General features: G+C 43.7%; 1 protein-coding gene across 16 annotated transcripts in view; it reads right to left on the reverse strand.

The window, feature by feature from the left end:
• Nucleotides 1–20514, reverse strand: part of ADGRL3 (adhesion G protein-coupled receptor L3) — a 486649-nt gene that overhangs the window by 94395 nt on the left and 371740 nt on the right. For all 16 annotated transcript variants that reach the window (XM_088056057.1, XM_088056043.1, XM_088056046.1 and 13 more), the window contains 2 exons: nt 7251–7556; nt 5453–5556 (listed from right to left, as the gene is read on the reverse strand). In XM_088056057.1, the coding sequence (XP_087912183.1) occupies nt 5453–5556; nt 7251–7556 (410 nt within the window). The remainder of the gene's footprint in view (nt 1–5452; nt 5557–7250; nt 7557–20514) is intronic.

The raw sequence follows: 20514 nt of genomic DNA on the forward strand, positions 1-20514 counted from the left end.
TATTTCAGCCCTACCTTTCACAGAGGAAACCCAACTGCAGAAGAGGACAGCAGAATAAAAGTGAGAGAAATTAAAAAAAAAAAAAAAAAAAAGTATTTAGGGAGGAAAATTCAGAAGAAATAAGAAATATGCTGAGAAAGGAGCAAATAAACTAAAACACCAGTAGGCATAAAGGCAAAAGTATTCTCCTGCAGCTTTCTGAAGAGGCAAACTGATATAAAAAATAAAAAGATGGCATGACAGACTGAACTAGAATTTTTAAAAACAGTAATGAACAGATGGACTGGTCAGCTGGAAAGACCATGAAGTTGATGCTATTTTTTGGAGGAACAAACACCTGACAGGTTTCACCAGGCACCATTAGCTGCCAGCATTCAGGTAGCAAGGCTGTAAGAGGGGCTGTGGCCTAACTTCTGACACTGCAAAGCCTTCATGGCATTTTTTCTTCCCTGGCAGGAATTTCAATATATATGTGTGCATTCACACAAGAGTCAGCATATCTATCATCCCTTCCTTTTTTTTTTTTTTTTCTTCTTTTTGTCTGAATCACAGAATCATTTAGGTTGGAAAAAACCTCTAAGATTATGAAGTCCAACCTATGACCAAACACCAAAATGTCAGCTAGACCAAGGCATTGAGTACCACATCCAGCCTTTCCTGAAACACTTCCAGACACAGTGACTCCACCACCTCCCTGGGCAGCCCAATCCAGTGCCCAATTACCCTTTCTATGAAGAAATGCCTCCTGATGCAAAAAGCTAAACCTCCCCTGGCACAGCTTGTGTCCTCTTGTCCTTTTGCCAGCTGCCTGGGAGAAGAGACAATGCTCTCCATAGAACACAGCTGACCTAAAGAACACTGAAAAAGTGGCTTTGAAACATGGTATTCAACCAAGTTAAACTGCATTAAATGATCCTTTAATAAGCCATCCTCTGTGTCATCTGCTCCATCCAATTCATGATGGTGCTCTGAAAACAGCCCAAAGCAATTTGGATGGAGGATTTCATCATATTCTCATCAGGACTGCACCTGCACCCTCACACCTGGACACGATGATGTGAGGATGTCCTCCACAAAACCACACTCTCCCTGAAACACACACCCAAGCAGATCTACAAGAGCTCAGGAAGGTGCTACGAATCCCAAGGTTCACCTGCTCTTTAGGAGTTTGTGGTCCAGGCCACTCAGAAGGGCATGGGTGGCATGTGCTTTATATTTACAGATTGAGGCTTTTTGTGCATTTGTGAAGGGCATAAATTTTTCTGTTCTGCTACAAAAGACGCTTCCTCTCTTCCAGAGGCTTGAAGCTTAGCATAGCAGTGCCTGTCCTCCCAGACAGCATCCACAGCTGAAAGCTGCAGCAAGGAAGACCTGTCTTCAGGCAAGTCACACGCTGAGCTAAGGATGGCACTGATGAAAGCAAGAGGCAAAACAAACAGGCTGAGACTGATCGTGTGACCTCATGATCAGGATGATGCAATGTATCCAAAGCTGACCTTTTTGCTTCCTGTTACTGCTTGACTCTAGAAATAACCCAGGTAGCAGTGCATAATTCAATCTCACTGGCAAGTTTATTCTCCCAGTCCGTTACGAGGGCATGGTAGGCACCAACAATAAAGTTAAAGTAAATGTCAGGAGGCCAGTGAATTACTGAGGAGAACATTTGTTCTGATCTTCCATCAAGCACAATAACTCTAATGGAAGCTAGGAAACGGCTGTAAAACCTAATACCGTGATGCAAGCAGGCAAACACCCAATCTACAGTCTGAGCACAGCAGGAGAAAGAGAAGAAGTAAGTAATCATTCTTACTTCACTACACAGATATGAAAGTGAGCACAGCATTTCCCTACCATCTTTTCTGGCTTGGCTGAAATCTCTCCAGGGGACCCATCACCATTCTTCATGAGCAGCTTGGATCCAGCAGATGACAGATTTTTGGGAGACAAAGCAGATTAGGAACGGAGACACGCTGAGCAGGTATGAATGCTGGCTGACAAGGAAGTATTTTTACCCATTTTGTCAGCTGTGTTGCAGCTGCAGTGGGCTGAGTGACCAGGAGAGCTAGGGATGCAGGAGAGCTGAGCTGCAGGGTGTAACCAGCCCAGCCCTCACAGCACAGCTGCACAGCTGGCATGCTGCTCCCTCTAGCTGTCCCCACAGCAGCAAGACGAGAAGCGGGTTTGATTTAGAGGAGGAAGGCTCCTTTTTCATCTTCAGAGAGGTGCTGGAGCAAATCTGCAAGCTTTGGGAAGCATCCCATCCACAGCAGGGATGTTAGAAACCAGTGGTTGATTTATGGATGAATCAGTCTCCATCTTTAAGTGCAGTGATTGATGATTTTCAAGCCTCTTGCTTGAGCAGGGAAACCAAATGCCTACTGGTTATTTCATAAGTAATTTAAAACTGTATTTACTGTAAGGAGCCTACTGAATCTTAAAGGTAGGACATACCCATATGCCAAAAGATGAGCTGGTGGGGAATAAGACTGACCTGGCTGAACAGAGAGCTTTGGCTGGAGTAAGAAAAAAATTAAAATAATCAGGAGAGCTTATGGCCTCTGGAAAAAGGGCAGGTAACTCAGAAGGGCATGTTGTGAGGTTATACAGGGAGAAAATTAGCAGGACTAAAGCTCAACTAGAACTTTACCTATCAGCTGCCAAAAAAAAGACAATAAAAAATGTTTCTCTAGATACACTTATGACAAAAGGCGAGCTATGGAGAATCTCCATTGGATATGGGGGGAAATACAGTGACGAAGAATAAGGAAACAGTTGAGGTGGTAGTTAATGCCTTCTTTGGCTCAGTCTTTTACAGCAAGACCCATTGTCCTCAGGGTACCCAGCACCCTGGAAGACAGGGATGAGAAGCAGAAGAAAACCCCCACAACCCAGGAAAAAAAAGGGTCAGTGACCTGATAGATCATTTACACATCCACAGGTCTATAGGTCTGGATGAGATCCACCCAAACGCACTGATGGAACTGGCAGAAGAGCTTGCTGAGCCACTTTCCATCACTTATCAGTAGTCCTGGCTAACTAGGGGTGTCCTAGTGGGCTGGATGTGGAAAATGTGATGCAATATCATGGAGCAAATCATACTGAGTGCCCCCTCACGTGGCATGTGCAGGATCTGGACAGGCTGGATCGGTGGGCCAAGGCCAATGGTACGAGGTTCAGTAAGGCCAAGTGCAGGTCCTGCCCTTGGCTCACAACAATCCCATGTAGCACTGCAGGTTGGGGAAGGGTAACAGAAAAGCTGCCCAGCATAAAACATGAGCCAGCTGTGCCAGGTGGCCAAGAAGGCCAATGGCATCCTGGCCTGGATCAGCAACAGTGTGGCCAGCAGGAGCAGGGCAGGGATTGTCCCTCTGTACTCAGCACTGGCACCTGGAGTGCTGTGTCCAGTTCTGGGCCCCTCACTAAAGAAGGACATTGAGGTGCTGGAGTGAGTCCAGAGAAGGGCAACCTTACCCCTCTTTACAACTTGAAAGGAGGTTGTAGTAAGGTGGGTGTCATTCTCTTCTCTTGGTAATAAAAGATAGGACAAAAAGAAATCACCTGAGGTTGCACCAGAGAAGGTTTATATTGGGTATTAGGAAAAGTGGTCAAGTATTGGAACGGACTGCCCAGGGAAGTGGCTGAGTCACTATTCCTGGAGGGATTTAAAAGACATGTAGACATGGCATTTAGGGACATGGATTAGTGGTGGATGTGGCAGTGCTGGGTGAATGGTTGGACCCAATGATCTTAGAGGTCTTTTTCAATATAAATGTTTCAATGACTGCAACCCCCAACACAAACCCCTAGGCGAGCCCTGCAAGCCTTCCCCCTCAAAAGTCACTCCTGAAGAGTCTTGATGTTTTGTAACAGCTGTCATTGAGGTTGGGTCACATAGGAAGATCCTAATGAATTCCCACTCAGGCAAAAAGCTTAGATCCAGGGCCATCTCATAGCTTCCCCAAGTCCTTCTAGCGACTGGTAGAAGGCACTCAATGCTGAACATAACTAAATTCCTTCAGGAAAAAAAAAAAATCAATCTAGTCCCAGTTGTAACCTGCTGGGCATTTCTAAAAACTTGCCTGTTCAATTTTAGCCTGCTTTGAAAGCACGTAACAAATTAAATGGGGTTCATTTGTTACGCAAATGATAGCTAGGGTTTCAAATAAAAAAAGCCTAACCTTGATGGAGATTTCATCAGTGCAGGCTATTATTTCCCTCTGCTAATGGCTAACGGCCTAGTCATCTTCACTGAGCAGCAAGAGGTCTCCCAGCTGCCTGAGTGAATTATGGCTGGAGTAAGTAATATTAACCCCTCCAGGGTAAGTACGTAGGTCATAAAACAAGAGCTGCACACAGCTGCTAATGCCAGCAAAGGCAGCCTGTACTCATCAGCTCGCTGGGTGTACGGCAGCAGAGGGACAGAAGGACCACGGGCTTTGCAGTGGCTGTGCTGTATCACAGCAGCCCCACATTTTCCTTTGTGGAGGGATGGGTATAAGCACGGATATAAGGTTGTTAGGCCTCTGTTTAGACGGGGGTAGAGGGGAAAATGTCCAAGAGTCTTGTCTGTGGGGTGACCCCATCCCACTGACCAGTGAGCAGCGGCTCTTTGGGAGCTCTGTCTCACTGCTGTGCGGCAGCAAGCTCAGCTGCAACGCCAGGACCCGCTCACTCTGGCTGAAGGAGTGAATAAATCCCCACAAATTGCTATAATAAAGATTCAGCCCACAGACTCCGTGGCGTAAACACACATCTGGTCTCTGTTTGTAATGAAATCAGCTGAAAGCACCATTGTGCATTAATAACAAAAATGCTCAACATATTGCTACCAAATAAGCTCTGCTTGTCTTGAACTTCTATTGTCACATGTTAATGCACTTTTAACACTGATAAATGATGAAGTGCTAGAAAACATTCATCAAGGGACTTAAGAGTCAAAAGATAAGCATTACTGCAGCATTGTTTTCCATCAGTTCTTTTATAATTTGGGCAGAAGTTAAAAACAGAAAGTCAGAGGCACAAACCAAACATTTCACATTGAGCCTGCCTTTCTTTGGTAAAAATTTCTTAACTGTGGGGTTTATCCTGCGCTTGCATGACATGAAAAAACGCTTGAGGATGCATGAAAGGGTGTTTACTTTTTTCAACAACTCAGTACTTTCCATATGTCCACCCACGTCCTCCTCCCTCTTCTTCCTTTTCTTGCCACAAACAAGAAATGTCATTCACTCTAGCTCAATTCCACTCTCCAGTCCCTCTCCTTTGCCTTCCCTTACCCTCTTTGCCTTAATTTCTGTGAGACACTTGCTTTTTCCTTGCAATTCCTGGCTACTGTGCACAGCTCATGCTTTAGGTGTGACTGTTGATCCTTTTGGGTTCCTTGTGTGAAAACCAGGAGGCTGATCAAGGTCACTGTGAAGACTCAGAGTGCTCAGCATGGGAGAGGCTTTACCTTTTGAGTGATGTGGTTGATCCAGGGTGAAGAGCAGTTGCTAAGATCAGGTCCTTGGGGTTCCCAGATACCATCAGGTGCAAGACACCGGAAAGTTGCAACACCTGTAACAGGAAAGTCGCTGTGTTCAGCATGACTGGTTGCATTTTGTCCCCAGCAGCCCGTGTCAAAGGCTTCTGGGAGCTTGTTAGTGCAAAGATCTTGATTAGGACGCTTCTGAGTCATCTCAGTGTCCTAATCTCCCATCTCGGTCCTTCAAGGGCCCTAAGACATAAAAGACCTAAGCTGGTGTGCAGGAATATTATTTCCAATTTGGCAAACAGCACTTACAGGCAGAGGACTTGCAGGAAAGCTGCCGGGTACTAAGAAACCAGAAGTAGATCTCAAACACTGAACCAGCACCTTGAGCGCTCTGCCCCACCACTGGTGATCTGGGATCAGACCCTGTGCCTCATCTTCTGTACTGCTTATTTTATGGCTCTGAATCATCATTACAACATTTAGCTGGAAACACACAAAAGTCTGAACTCTACAAAAGCCAAGATATAATGCTGGGGTTTACTGTCAGCCCCCAGCTGTCAAGAGGGACTTTAGAGGAGAGTTTTGTTTGGGAAGAGCTGCCTGATCCCTGCTGGAAAAGACAAAAAAATGCCTCAGACCTTTTCAGACAAAGAGAAATGCACCACTGTTAATATATCACAGCTTTTAGCAAGTTGCATGAATCACTGAAATTATAGATGGGAAAGGCTTGTGGCCATCCCCTATCCATAAGTTAAACTATTATCTATTCCTTAGTTATTTTCATCCAGTCCTCAGCTCTAGTGCTTAGGAAAGAACTCCCTGCATCCAGCCTTCGTTTTCCTTTTTCATCTTCTTTTCCTTTTTACAGCTTTGGTTCAGAATATCCTTTCCCCTCTCTGGGAATCACATCATACTTTTTGCATTAATTTTACCAAGGAGGGCTAGGAAAGACAGCAAAAATGTTCTTTACCTATTCTTACCCCTGATAACTTTCCATTCTCCTCATACTTTAACATGTATTTTATCAGTCTGTCCTCACCAAGTTCCAGAGTGAGCCAGTACTCTATAATATACACAGGTGAATGGCTCTCCAGGAGTGGAGAATTAACAGAGTCTCTCCCCTGCAAGTCAGATCCCTTCAGCCCTCATTTTCAGGCAATTTCCTCCACTTTTAAGATTTCTGCTTTGAAAGTGAGCTTTTGGGGCTGGACACCAAGACAAGCATGAAAAATAACTATTTTTAGAAAACTGCATTTGTTAAAGCACGGCAAACTGAAGCATATGCCAAAACCCATTCTTAACGCGATTATGTTTCAAATTGAACAGAAAATTTCCAAAAGCAACATTTTTCAAGAAAACAATTGCGGGAAGAGCAGAAGAAAAGGAGCAAAATCCAATAAGCAATAAACCATTTTGAAAGATTTGGCTTTATTCTCCCCCACCCCCCTCCACATTTTCCCAGCTGATCACCCTGGATGCTGGCTGCAGTTTAAAAAAAAAATCACTCACACTGGTTCAGGAGCTTCAAAGCAAAAGTTTGGTTGATTTCCTCCCCTGTCCTCTCTCTTAGCAAAACAAGCAAAGAATTAGCCACCGACACATCAGTCAGTGAGCTCAATGGCGACAAAGACAGGCAAAACCAGGTAAGACGCTCTGGAAGCAGAGGCTCTTCCAGCATCAAGCACAGCCCCACAAGTTTTTGAGTACAGGCTGCACACTGACAAGGTGTCACAGGAAGTGGAGACAGCCTGCTGTGCCCTCTCAGCCCTTGACTCACCTATGGAGCCCAAGGGACACGGCTGCTTCGCCACCTGGCCCTGCCGGGTCCGGGACCACATAATGTCGCGGGCTTCCATGGGGTCGCAGCTCTCGGCTCCGGCCGGCGGCAGCTGGGAGGAGGCGGGCGGCAGGTGCGTGGTCATCTCCTCGGGGACATCGGCCATGGGGGACGGGGTGCTGGTGCTCCTGTTCCTCCTGCCCGAGCCCGATGTGGTGGTGGTGCGGCCGGTGGTGCTGGTGGCCAGGCGCGGCGTGGTGCTGGCAGTGGTGCTCCCCGGGCCCAGAGCGCCCGATGTCGATACTCCTGCAACAAAGGCAGAGCTGGTTAGAGAGAGGAAGGGAACAGGACTCAAGCCTAGGTCCTGAGGATGTCCCCTCTGATGACTCCAGTGCCCTGCAGGGTGTGACTGGAGCTACGACTGAGGCAAGGCTTTTTGCACAGCCGCCATGCAGAGAGAAGCTGGAGCAAACAGTGAGAGAAGCACACAGGGGGGCAATGACCACTGGAGAACAACTGCTTTTCCAAAAACACTACCATCTGATGAAAATAAAGCAGCGTTTTATGCCCTCACCATTTTCATTCCTGGTATTTTAATGTAAAAATCTAATTTTCCATCTTTTAGGGAATACCTAGCACAGAAGTGCTTTTAATTGTTAAGCGTTGCTGAAGACCCAGACAGGGTCAGGTTTGGACAGAAAAATGTCTTCCATAGCGTAATAAAAAAACCCCAAAACAACAAAACCAAACCACAAATCTATTCCCAAAATCAAAAGTGCACAGAGGGATGAACACAAGGCTGCACTATAGAGCAAGCCATCAATTTTCTCTGAGGTTGGTACTCTGCTGCTCCATCCCAAGAGCAATGCCTGCCCCCTTGATCTGCAGGCCACATGACACAAGCAAAAGTGCACATCAGCCCAGCCAGATCCTCAAGACTTTAATACTCAGATTTTTCACTGAAAACCTGCAATGAGCACTCAAGCAGCAAGAGGTGGGGGACATGCTTTACAAGTGCATTAACCCACTGCATCCATGCATCCAATAGCTGCACCAAGTACCGAGTGTGCGGGGAATATTGAGGGATGCCCACCTTACAATTGCCTTATTTAACCTCCTATTTAGACCAAGGTGCTTGCACAGACTGGAGCTTCATAGGGATTTAGCTATGGCTTGACCTGAAGTATCAGGTGGGGAAGCTGAAGTAGGCTGCCCCCAGCTGCTCCCCCATCACCCCTGTCTTGCCACGTCACACGCAGCTCGTGAAAAAGCTTGCTTCTCGCATCTCCTCTACCTCTCTCAAAGATAAACACCCTCCAGCTTCTCTCAGCATAAGACTTTTACTCCAGTTAAATGCCAGATATTCACAACTGCCCCCTCAATCCCTGCCTGAGAAAAGGTTGAGGCTGAGGAAGCAATATGAAAAGGCTTGTCTGATCCATTCGCACTTTAATTTTCATGCTGTAACATCTCACTACCATCCCACCTCTTCCAGCATCCAAAAAGCCTACAGTCACTGTTGCTCCATGTCCAGCAACAGGAAATGGAGCTTCTACACTAGCTCACCCAAGCACCAGGACACTAATCTGAAAACAGGTCTCCAGCACTCAGTGATCAGATTTTCCAGCCTTCTCCTGCCACCTTCCTTTCACCATGAACCCTGAGTTTAAATCAACTCTGAAAAATACAATGCAAAAACATGCAGACCCTGACAGATTTCTTCCAGTTTCTGCTCAAAGCTGCACTAGGTCACCAAGCATTGATTTCCCCCTGATGGTAACAGGGAGGACTAAAATTTGTAGAGAACTTCAGCAAATATTACATTTTTACTGCAGCAGGACTTGCCACAAGTATGTTTTATTTCTTCATAATATAGATTAGATTGGTAGATGGCAACCTATAAAATTTTTTCCATTTACTCTTGCAATAACAAGTTATTTCCCTTCTGCAAAATTGCCTATGCCATGTGCAAAGGAGCTGAGGAGATACAGTGGATTCAGTTTCAAAGTCAGAGCTAGCAAAACCCTGTTTAAAATAATTCTTATAGTCATGTGTGAGAGTATAGAAACATATACTGAGCACCCTGGAGCTCTCCTTGATCTACACACAGGAGATCTGCATTTTTAAGCCTAGTTTTCATTGAAAATCATTGAATATCCTACGGCATGCTGCTTTTGGAATAGCTCTGGCAAGTTTACTGCAGCAGTTAGGCACAAGGGATTTAATGGCATTTTCCTTTAGCCATAAAAAAATGAGCTGCTTTATCTTTCATAAACCCCCTGGCACCAGTGTCAAAATCTCTTTGAGGGCTTGTTCTTCCAACTTTTTTCTTGTTCCACCGGGCTTTCTTGCTGCTTTTGAAAATAAACACATCCACCATTTACATAGGACAAGTTGTAAGACGACATGAAAGAGCTTCCTGGAAGTTGCCTAACGGAGTGAGACAGGATGGGATACCACTGCACTGAGTTCAAAGGTTTGATTATTCAAAGAGTCAATTTGGTAATGAGCTCCAGCAATCATGATCACCATGCTAACACCACCCAGTTTTTCACCAGGAAGCACCACTTGCCAATTTTGCTCACACAACTGTGTGCTTCAAAAACCAAGTTAATTGGTAAGGAGGAAAAGAACAGGGGATCAGGATCATTTACATATAAATGATTCTCAGATCCAAGCAAAACCACGAAGAGACTGCAACCTGTGCGAAAGCACCTAAATCCTACAGCACAGAACAGAGATCAAACCTCCAGATTATCTCAGGCTACCAATAAGCTGTGAATTTTTAACTTTGGGGAAAGCAGCACTGCAGCACTGCTTCAACAGACAGATTCTTCAGATAATGTTTCACAAGACAATCTTTGCTCCAAGACAAGCACCTTTAAAAAACACCAACACTACCACAACTAGAAATGTATAAACTTAATTATTTTATTTTTACTGTTCGTTTTTACCATGAATTGCCATATCAAGACCTTAAAGGTTTTAGGTAAGACTCAGTTTTTACTCCTTATGAATCCAAGACTTTGCTGACTTTGATTCCACAAAGCACAGCACTGGAATAGGAATTTTCAGTGCTCCCAAGAAAGCAATTTATGGCTGTGGAAACATTTCTTCCCCAGAAACACCCCAAAGTGATACTTCACTTTTTTCTTCCCTGCTCTATCTAGAAAGCTGGCAGTAATAGCAGAAGACTAAGTTTTGCCATCATTGAGATTAGAGCTGCAATCATATAAAAAACAAACCCCAAAACATTTCCAGCGTCCACAAGGGAGCAATTGCAACTCCCAGAGGAGCCTCTCTCTACTCAGGGCACATTTAACTAGCAAGAAAATAGAAATGTTTAGGTTTTTCCCTTCTCTTTTATTTCCCAACCTCCACACAGAGCTCAGGCTTGTGGAGGCAGATTTTGGCTTGGTGGAAGGAAAATCATGGTAGGGATTTGCTCATAGGAAAAAAATCTCACATAAATAATGGATTGTCTTTTCCCCCATTTCTCTCTGTTCCCCTTTCCTGAAGTAGTGACATGACAAGTGACCAGCACTTTTTATTTGCCACGAGGAAAATGCACCACATGTCATACAACCACAACGTGGTTAGATGGGCTGCTCACCTCTGCCTGGTGCTCCCAAATGACTCTGACTAGTGTTTTCCTATAACAAAAGCAGCTTTGATTGCAAGAAGGGATATTTGCTACCTTATCTCTCATTTTTTTTTTTAAATTTTGGTACCTAAGTCTCCAGCCAATGACCCGGTGTACTCAACAATACTTTGCAAGAGACATCATGCACTTTCTGTCCCACGAATGAAGATAACTAGGTGCCCCTGGAGCAGAAATTGCAGAGAGGATTTCCTGGGTGAGGCTCACTGGCTTTGGCAAGGTAAGGGATGACAGAAGACATCCATCAAGCTGTCCCCCCGGGGTCACAATCCAAAGGTTCAGCCTGCCGGCTGCGTGCTACGAGCCAGCACTTGCTCACGTAATCGCAAGGAGAGGCTGCACTCCAAGTTCCACGCTCAATGTCCAAGCAAACCACGATGACTTCACTTTCTGGTGAGTTCTACATTCCTGAGCCTGACCCTCAAGGAGATGGGATGGGGTGCTGGCAGGCAGGAGGCCCTGTCTGCTCCCTGTGCTGCACCTAAAGCAGGGTTGGCCAAGTGAGGTACAACTAATCCAGCAGCTCAACAGCAGCAATGCTGGCGTTCTCTTGAGCACGTCCAGATTCCGTGCAGGATTATTTACACATGTTGCTGCTGCATGAAGGCAAAAGGAGCACTGCAGGAGTTGGGAAGGCTGTGAGAAGCACAAAACCTGGAGCTCCCTCCCTTTCCTCCCTGCCTGTAGTTTTGCCCTTTTCACATTTGGCAACCGCATCCTTTGCTTACAGCATCTCTTTTATCATTTCTTCTTCTACTGAAAGATGGTGCAAGTTGTATTTACATAGCAAATAAGAAGGTTTAGGCATGCCTTGTGAAAGGAGCAGCACAAAACCCCACAAACCTAATACAATTGGAGGATTGTATCACAGCTGTTTTTCTCTTCCCTGTCACATAAATGCATCTCACGGGAATTAATTTTCTACAGGCATTTTCAAATGCATTTCAGAACATCTTCTGGAACTCCCTAGAAAAATAGTAATATTTGAAAGTAAATATATTCCCACTTTCTTTTGCCTTTTTTTCCTGCTTTTTTGTGTTTTTTTTCAAAGAACTCCATGTGAGGTGACAGAAAAGGATGATGAAAAGAAGCACCCACACAGATAGCACCAACTCATTAATACACTGTTGGATTGCAAAGTTACACTGAGCCTATGTTAAAGACATCACCCTACAAAACCTTCTCATGGTAAATGTCTGCTGGAAGACCAAAAGCCACATGCTGGTGCCACTCAAGAGCTGCTGGCCAGGGAATTGACAAGGTGAGATTAGCCCCTAAATTATGTACAGCTCCTTCCACGTGTTTGAGAGCAACTATGATTTATTTTTACTGCAGGCGAAGGCCAAGTCGGCCTCACATCAAACATCTGAACAGTTCTCCCCTCTGCTCACACATGCCATTATTTTGGGAAGCTGAGCCAGAATCCTGTGTGTGAACATAAGTTCACACACTGTTTTTGGGGTGGTTGGGATTGTGGAGCTTTGTTTACTGACACTGACAAAAGGCTTGCAAAACCCATTGATGGAAAGATTTCATATGCAGTGGCCCCACTGTGCTCAACGTGGCACATTGTCTTCAACAACCCAACTGCACACAGCCCTGTGCCCTGGAAAAGGCACGTGAAGTATGATACACAGATCTTCCTTTTCCTCCCTCTTAACTAACACAAGGTAACGAGGAAAAGCAGAGGAGGAGGATCCTGCACCCGAGAGGAGGAAGATCCATTCCCTTGTGGACAGCTGACAAATGGAAAAACACTTTCTGCATTTGCTTTTTTCCTACCTCTTCTAGCAGGGGATCAGTTTTTGTGCCTGAGGCTACTGTGCCCACACATGGCTGCTCTGCTGGGCTTGGGCAGATGCTGCAATGGATATGGGCTGTAGTTGAGTTTCTCTACTAAGAGGAAACCTACAGCAGCGGTCCAGGACATGGTGCAGACTCAGCTGTTTCAAGGCACTTCAAGCTGGAATCACTTAACACACTGGGACTTTCCTCTGGGTCTCAGTCTCAGCATTTAACATTAAACAGCAAAGAATGAAAGCCAAAGTGGGTGAAATCATCACAACAGGATCAAGTTCACTCACACTGCCCCAGCTCATCCTTTTCACTGCAGAATAACTCTCAGCAAGACAGGTAATGCATTCAAAGAGCCACTGAATGCACTGACTTTCAGCAGGCAAGAAGTATGCCTACCAGAGCCCTTTTGACTCAAAACTCTGCATTTCTGACAATGATCAACAGTTCATTACACGTGCTGGATTGCTACAGAAAGGTTGTTCTTTCAAAATAATTTTTGCTATTATTACACATTTTTAGGTTCTGCCTGAAAAAGTAAGAACCCAAACAGCAGGCTGACTGCATTTTCGTGAAATATCAACTTTTATGCTTCTGTGGGACTTTTGTGGGGGTGTGCATGTGTCAGCACTTAATACTTTCTCTGTCTCCAAACAGCTCTTAATGTCAGGTTCCCAATTTAGTTGTCATGTGAATAAAAGAAGATACTTCTTTATTTTCTTCTTTTTTTTTTCTCTCTCTGACCTATTCTTCTCCAAGAAACTACTTGATCCTGCTTAAAAGATGTAACTTCAGAGACATCAGACAATATTTTAACTGTTATTTTACAGCACCTACCTAGCAACACCAGGAAATTAATGGGTACAGCACAGGAACATCAGCTGTTGCCTTCACCATGGTCCTCTTCTATCAGAAGATTAGAAGGACCTCTGTCAAATCCACCTTTGTGAACCTCTTGTACCCTCTGGAAACCATCCACCGAGGGTATTAATTCCCTATTGCTTGTTCCAGACTTTGCAACTGATTCTGAATGCAGAATGTAGAAATTTAACTGGACCATTGTGCACAAGACACAAAAAATTTGAGCATTTCTTTCAACATCATGCTCTAATGCTTTTAGAAATGCAGATGAACTATGCCCACAGGAAAAGATTACAGAAGAGATGATCTAATAGACAGTAGATCAGGATTTATTATAAATGGACAAATCTAATTGTTTTTAGAGTTCAGTTCAAGGGATATTTTTAGGCACTCTAGCTTCAATTCACTCTCGTTCTCAAAAATACTGTCAGATGTGGTTGAAGTTATTTTGAATTTCTGGATTTGGATGCATAAAATCTGATTTTTTTTCATTTTTATTTTTTTTCAATCCACATGTGGTTTCACACAGGGGAAAAAAGAAGCCTACAATCTTTTTTTTAAAGGACATACCAGCTGCATATTATTAGTGAATGTATGGAGTGAACTTCTAACCTCCTAAACAATCACTGTCCCTTGGCATGATTCACATCTATCAGAGCCAGTGGTGCAGATCTTATGCACTGTCTTCCAACCTGAATCCTTCAAACTCTATTAAAGAGAAGCCTGGAAGGAATTCCCCAGCATCCCATTGTTAGAGAAATCACTTTTGATTTCAGTAACAGGTGCTGTCAGTTTTTCATTCAGACCACATTAGAGTGCAGACACGTGAGCACTACACACTTACAGCTTTAAGAAATTTACTGGAGGCTGGGATTGACAGCTCTTGGGGTTTTTTTATCTTTAAATTAACTAAACCATGTATGCTCTATCCACGCAAGCTGAAACATACCTTTTAGTTCCCAGGTAGAACAAGCACATGTGTGTTGGGTAAGAGGGAAACCTAATTTTTTTCCATCTGTATGGCAGCAGATGTAGCTTCATGTAATGTGTGTTTCCTTCTTTTTGCCTGCACTTCTGCATCTTTAATCGAACAAGTTGCGTGCACTGTGCAGAGGCAGTGCCAGATGGAGCCAGTCTCTCTCCAGCAGTTCTCCACCTCTGCATTTACAAAGAAGGGAATCGAGTGCAGGAATCATAAAGTGACTGTTCACGCCCCAGCATTTTCTCATCTACCCAATCAATGTGATGAGCCCTATACAGAGCCACAGGCAGTCAGCTTATACCACTATGCAAAACATTTCTTCAGTTGCAAGCTACAAACACAACTTAATAAGAGAAAACCATCATCTTCAAATAGTCTCTGTTCAACTGTGTGTGTAATATCTCCCATCTAGATGTTAGTCAGCAAGATGGCCAATTGCATTCAGATAAATGCCTTGGACTTTCTTAAACATATCATAATCGGCCTGTGAAATGGCTGGTTAGTTGCTTTCCAATTTGTGAAATGGTTCAAATGCTGTAAATAAAAAAGAAATTGGACAGCTTTCAAAAAGGACAGATTAGACTTTTCAATTCTCAGTATTCTGTGCTTCCAAGCTACACTCCTGTGATCTCCGTATTAATATTTAAAACCTGATTGTGTTATGCTGTTATCTTGAGGAAGAGGGCAGAGTACAGTCGAACCCAAGGAGACAATCCACTGGAACCAGAAGAAATCAGCTCCCTGGCCCTACAGCACATGTGTGTGCAAGGGGTGTCAGGGAGAGATGGATGAAAATTGCCTGGTCCCACTTCCTCCTGTCCAGCTTGGCAGATTAATATCGCAAAGGCTGCTTTTTGCATTACAATTTCCCTCTTTGCATCACAGTCCCTTGATACCAGATTCTCTGAGGCTTGGGATTTGAGGTGCCTCCTGCATTCATGTACTGGGCTTCCAAATCAGCCCTGATGCCAAGTGTTTTAAGTGTAAACACACTCTGAGGGTGGATCAGCTGAAACCAAATTGAGGAAAAGGAATAAACCATAAAATATCAAAGGTTGCTCACACCCTTCTTCCTCTAACCCATGTTAGGATTGACTTCATTAGCATGCAGATCATATTGCATTCCCAGACATGAACTGGAGACCTGAGAGAAGGTCCTGCCATCTGTACATGTACATGTTACATCTGTAGTCTAGAGCAACAGGAATTATAAACCTGACAGCAGAACTTCACCTTTTGTCTTTCACCAAACCCATCTATTTTCTCCTCTTGCTACCCACTAGCTATTTCAAACTTGTTTTAAAATCCAAAATCCTTCTCCAAAGCCACCAGAAGCGCTTCCTCTCTACAGGATATTTGCTCCACTCAGTCTCTGACTGCATTGGCTTCTATTTCACTTATTTGTTCTGTTTACTCTTGTTCCTATGAGGAAACCAGCCTGAACTGTGGAGAGAACTGACCACTGAAACCACCAGAAATACAGAAAAGGTGAGAAAGGCTGCCTTTTCTCATCCTTTGAGCACGTCCTGGTGCACCTTGGTATTGAAGTGCTGTCAAGACCCCTCCTGAAAATCAGAGGGCAGGCATGGCTTCAGCCTCTTGGTGATATCTTGGTTTGGAGCTCAGATTAGTTCAATCCTCTCCCCAAACTTAACAGTGGCTTGCTTTCTACCCCTGGAGACACAGATGGAAAGGAGGGAAAGAAGAAAGAAGCCTATGCTAAAAAAATATTTCACGTAAACCAATCCTAAGAAGCTGACAAAACTCCCTTGTAAGAATATCAATATTCAGCTCTCAGAAGTAAAGCAGTTTCCCTGAAAAAACCATAAAATGCTGCTCAGCTCCCTTTCTAAACTCTTTATTACTTATGTAGAAATGTCAATATATTGTAAAGCTCAATTCTAATAGCTGTATTCATGTTGGCTCAGGGATCTGCCTAAACAATGCTTAACTACATCACTGGCATCTAAATTTGTTTTATAGATATCTGACTTCTGCAGAGGGCTCCAACAATGATAACACCATTAATATTATGAAAAACACATTTACTTCAGCAAAGCAGATTTATAACAAATAAACAAACTGTGCAATATACAGGGTGTTTTAAGGTGAAATGAACTGGGTAGCACTTTTTTCCTAGCAGACTTGAGTACTGGACACAGGCAGCTTGGTGCACTATCAAGTCCATGCTGATCTCCTAAAAAGCATGGCATGCAAGCAGCTCTCACCCATGTCCAAGAGGCTGATTTTTCATTTGAGGAAGGCCACTGGGGTGCTAGTAGCAGTGGTGAATATTCATTCATATGCTCAGCAGCTCAGATCTCCACCCTGAAGGCTCCAGGGCTGGAGGCATTGCCATGGCCAGTCATCTCAGTTGAAAAGTCACTGCAGAAACCCAAGAGGCAGGAAGGAACAGCCTCCAAAACATCAGAAAATGAGGTTTTACCTAATAATTTTTCCTCTGAACCATTAAGGGCTACCAGTTCTCATGAAGCCAGCTTTGGCCAAGATGTAGCTTCAGACTTTTACCCGAGGGGTTGATGACAAGATAACAAAACATAATCCCAGGGTGGAAAAAATTCCAACACTGATTTGTAGCTCTACATCTGTCAGCTTTAGATTATTCTCGTTAATGGATTGCTCAGACCAGTACACTGAAAGGTGAGCACGTTTTCTTGTGTGAAGCCAAAGAATATACCCATTGACCTTTTAAGACTCAGAATTGAGCCCACAAAAGTGAAAAGACATTAAAAACTTACAAGAAAGTGAATAGGAGTACTGAAAAGCAAGTATTTTAGGTCAAAGTTATATGCCTCCTTCCCCACGTTTGGCATGTGGTTTTACATGCAGTCAGGTGCTAAAGTTCACATGCCATGGGGAATTACTGGTCCAAACCAGAGGCACCAAACGCACAGAAGAATGTTCAGGTGCTGTTGTGCCTAGGGATTTTCCATAATGTACTCTTGGCCTGGAAGCCTAAACTGCACCTGATCCACTTGAGTTGCCAACAAAAGCATTCCAGATCCTCACAAGCAACAGCAGACTCTCAGGAAGTTGGGAACTGGTAGAGGAAAAAAAAAATCAAATAGATGACACAGAAATGAAAAAAACCTAATTGTATCCTTTAGAGATTTTTAAGCTGCGTCATCTCCTTGTCTTTTTATAATATATACATCCATAAAAAGAAATACCTGATGTCACTGCAAAGCATAATTTTTATACTTTGAACAAAACAATCATGTGTCTCCTAAGCAGGGAAAAAAAAAAAAAAAAAAAAAAGATACACTTATTCAACATGTGAAAAAAGAGGAGAGAGAGGAGAGACAAAGAAAATCTGACCTGGTCCAATGCACATGTCTTGAAAACATAACTGTGAAATAGCTGCATTTGTTTTATAGACAAACAGAGACATACAGACTTAACTAAATGTGAATGCATTTCCATAGGGCAGCATGATCCAAAAGCATAAGAGAAAAACAGGAGGGAAAAAAAACAAGTCAAGCAGTATGTATCCAATTCTGAAATACAGCAGAGATGCATATATACTTACAGATGTTTTCTTACTTTCAATCTAGGATAAAACTACTGCTACAGAGCATAGCTAAAGAGCTGCTATATGCTTCCAGCTCACAGCCTAAACCTCATTTTACAGCTCTCACAGGTAACATAAAATAAATGCACCAGTCTACAGTGATTATTAGTTTTACCTCTCTTCGGTATCAAGTATGTTCAAATGTTTTTGTTTTGTAAATTTTTTACAGCAGACCACTCAGTACACGTGTTGAGACCTGTAATGTTGCTAGCCCTGAGCCTTTCACATTCCATGCATGCATCAAGAAGTTTCATCAATTTGCAGGGAAGAAGTATATTAGTTTTTCTAGTCATTGCAGTGCTTCACAGCTACTAAAAAGCTCAAAAGCCCTAATATTTTACATTATCCAGCCAGAACTCTCATTTTATAATAATACTAACCAAAAATCTAGCTCACTTATTTCATCAAAAGCAACTCTTCTCCCATTATCTTAAATATAAATGAGAAAAAGCATGCAGCTGAAGCAGACAGAATAATTTATAATGAGAGGAGATCTGTCATGCCAATAATACTAAAAAAAATAGAGCATAACCCTGAGCTCATTTGGAATTGAAGGAAAAACCAGACTTTCTCGTGTGGCCGTCAGGCTCAAGATGAAAAGGGAGGAAGAAGGTCACCTGTGATAGACCTTCATGGTCAGCACTAAGCAAGTCAAGAAATGCTTAAACCTTCAAATAAATATTAGACACATTTTGTTGCTTTTTTTTCTTTAGAGGCTGGAGCCTAGCTGAGCACAGATCAGAGACATGGCATTCATTGGCACGGCATTCAGCCTGGAGATGGCTCAGCAAAACACAAATTCCAAGTGTAGGCACTGCAGTGGCAAGCAGCTCATTCACTAGGTTTGGCTGCCACAGAGATTGTTCTGAGGCAGAGAGAAATGTGGTTTTGCTTGAAGAAAAAGGGAGAGATTTGATTTAGGAATCTGAGTCAGCCAGTTTACAGACAATAAAAAGTAGCATCAAAAGCCATTCAATTTGTCCAAGACCCCAGGTGCTCTCTGGAGGTGCAGGAGCCTACACTGGTGCAATGCCATTGCCTTCACTGTATCAACATCTCCACGCCTGAGCCTCGGCTGAAACCTGCGCCATCCATCAGCAAGCAACTTCTGACTCTGTGCCCTGAAAAGCTCTGTTACAGCAAATCTCTGGGTTACAAAAGAAACTGCAAGCATCTCAACTGTTTGCTTGCCTGTCCTTGAGGTGTTTAGTTGGTGCTGGGGAAGGCTTAAGCCTTTCCACGGATAACCAGAAAATCCGGAACTACGGCACAGATGCTAAGAACAGAGTAGTGGGGAGAGGCAGGGGAAAACTCCACCTCAAGCAGGCAACCTTATTTCCTTCTCCTCCTGCAGAGGACATCATTCATCACAGTCCACAACACACTCCTGGGAACAGCTGAGACGTGCCAAGGATTACAGTAAAACAAGAGGTGGACAGGGAAGGCTTTGATCCTCCCGTGTTATTGTATGAGGAAATTATTCGCTAATGCACAAGAACGAGCGCTTCTTTCGATCCAGGTTATTCCATGAGGAATCTCTTCCTGCAAAGCCTGAAGCTCAGACAAGGTATTGGGCTTGAGGGACCACTCTTCACATCTTCTGCGCCAAGCTCAGCATGTCCACGGTACAATTCTGAGTGCAACATGCAACTCCCTAATCCTCTTGGCAGCAGTCATTCCTACAAGGTCAGTCCCCCTGGCCTACAAGATGCCATTCCAAATTAAGCTGCTATTTTCCCTTATTAAACATCATATTTGAGCTAAAACAGCATCACTGATTCACTTAAACCCTCGCTGTCTGTAGCTCTTGTTCAGAGCAGAGCACACAGAAATCTCATAGAGACCGAGATGCCTGGTCAAACAGACTCCAGTGAGTTTTAAGTAAGGGAGATGCAACTTTATTTTAGCAGCATGAATCATTTCAGGTCCAGGGACAGCAACATTAATCCTGCTTCCTGGCTGAGCTTTTGTCTTCAGTAAATAGCAATGTGCATCCTGCACTGAAGACTCAAGAGCATCTCCAAGAGTGGTCAATAGACACTGCTACCTACCAGGGAACCCTGACCTGACACTTACTTGCCACAGATGGCTTTTGTCCACTGGCAGCTGCTGGTTTATGTGAGGCTAGGGATGTTTAGCTCCAAGAGGAGGTACTATCCACTGCCATTGACCACTTCTGAGGGAAATGGGTAGAAATAAGGAGAACAGTCAGCTCTAGATGAAGCCATGTTTTAAACAAGAGCAAGCAGTCACTGGATTTCAAATCTCACTAAGCAACAGGGTATGTTTTAATAGAAAGAAAATTTTAAGTGTGTGCAAAGAAAACCAAATAAAACACATAAGGAAGGGACTGAATCTAAAAGCAGATATTAGA

Source organism: Pseudopodoces humilis, chromosome 6 (assembly GCF_049639895.1).
Source record: "Pseudopodoces humilis isolate 2021_Gansu_Grassland_sample_001 chromosome 6, ASM4963989v1, whole genome shotgun sequence".
Classification (NCBI taxonomy): Eukaryota; Metazoa; Chordata; class Aves; order Passeriformes; family Paridae; genus Pseudopodoces; species Pseudopodoces humilis.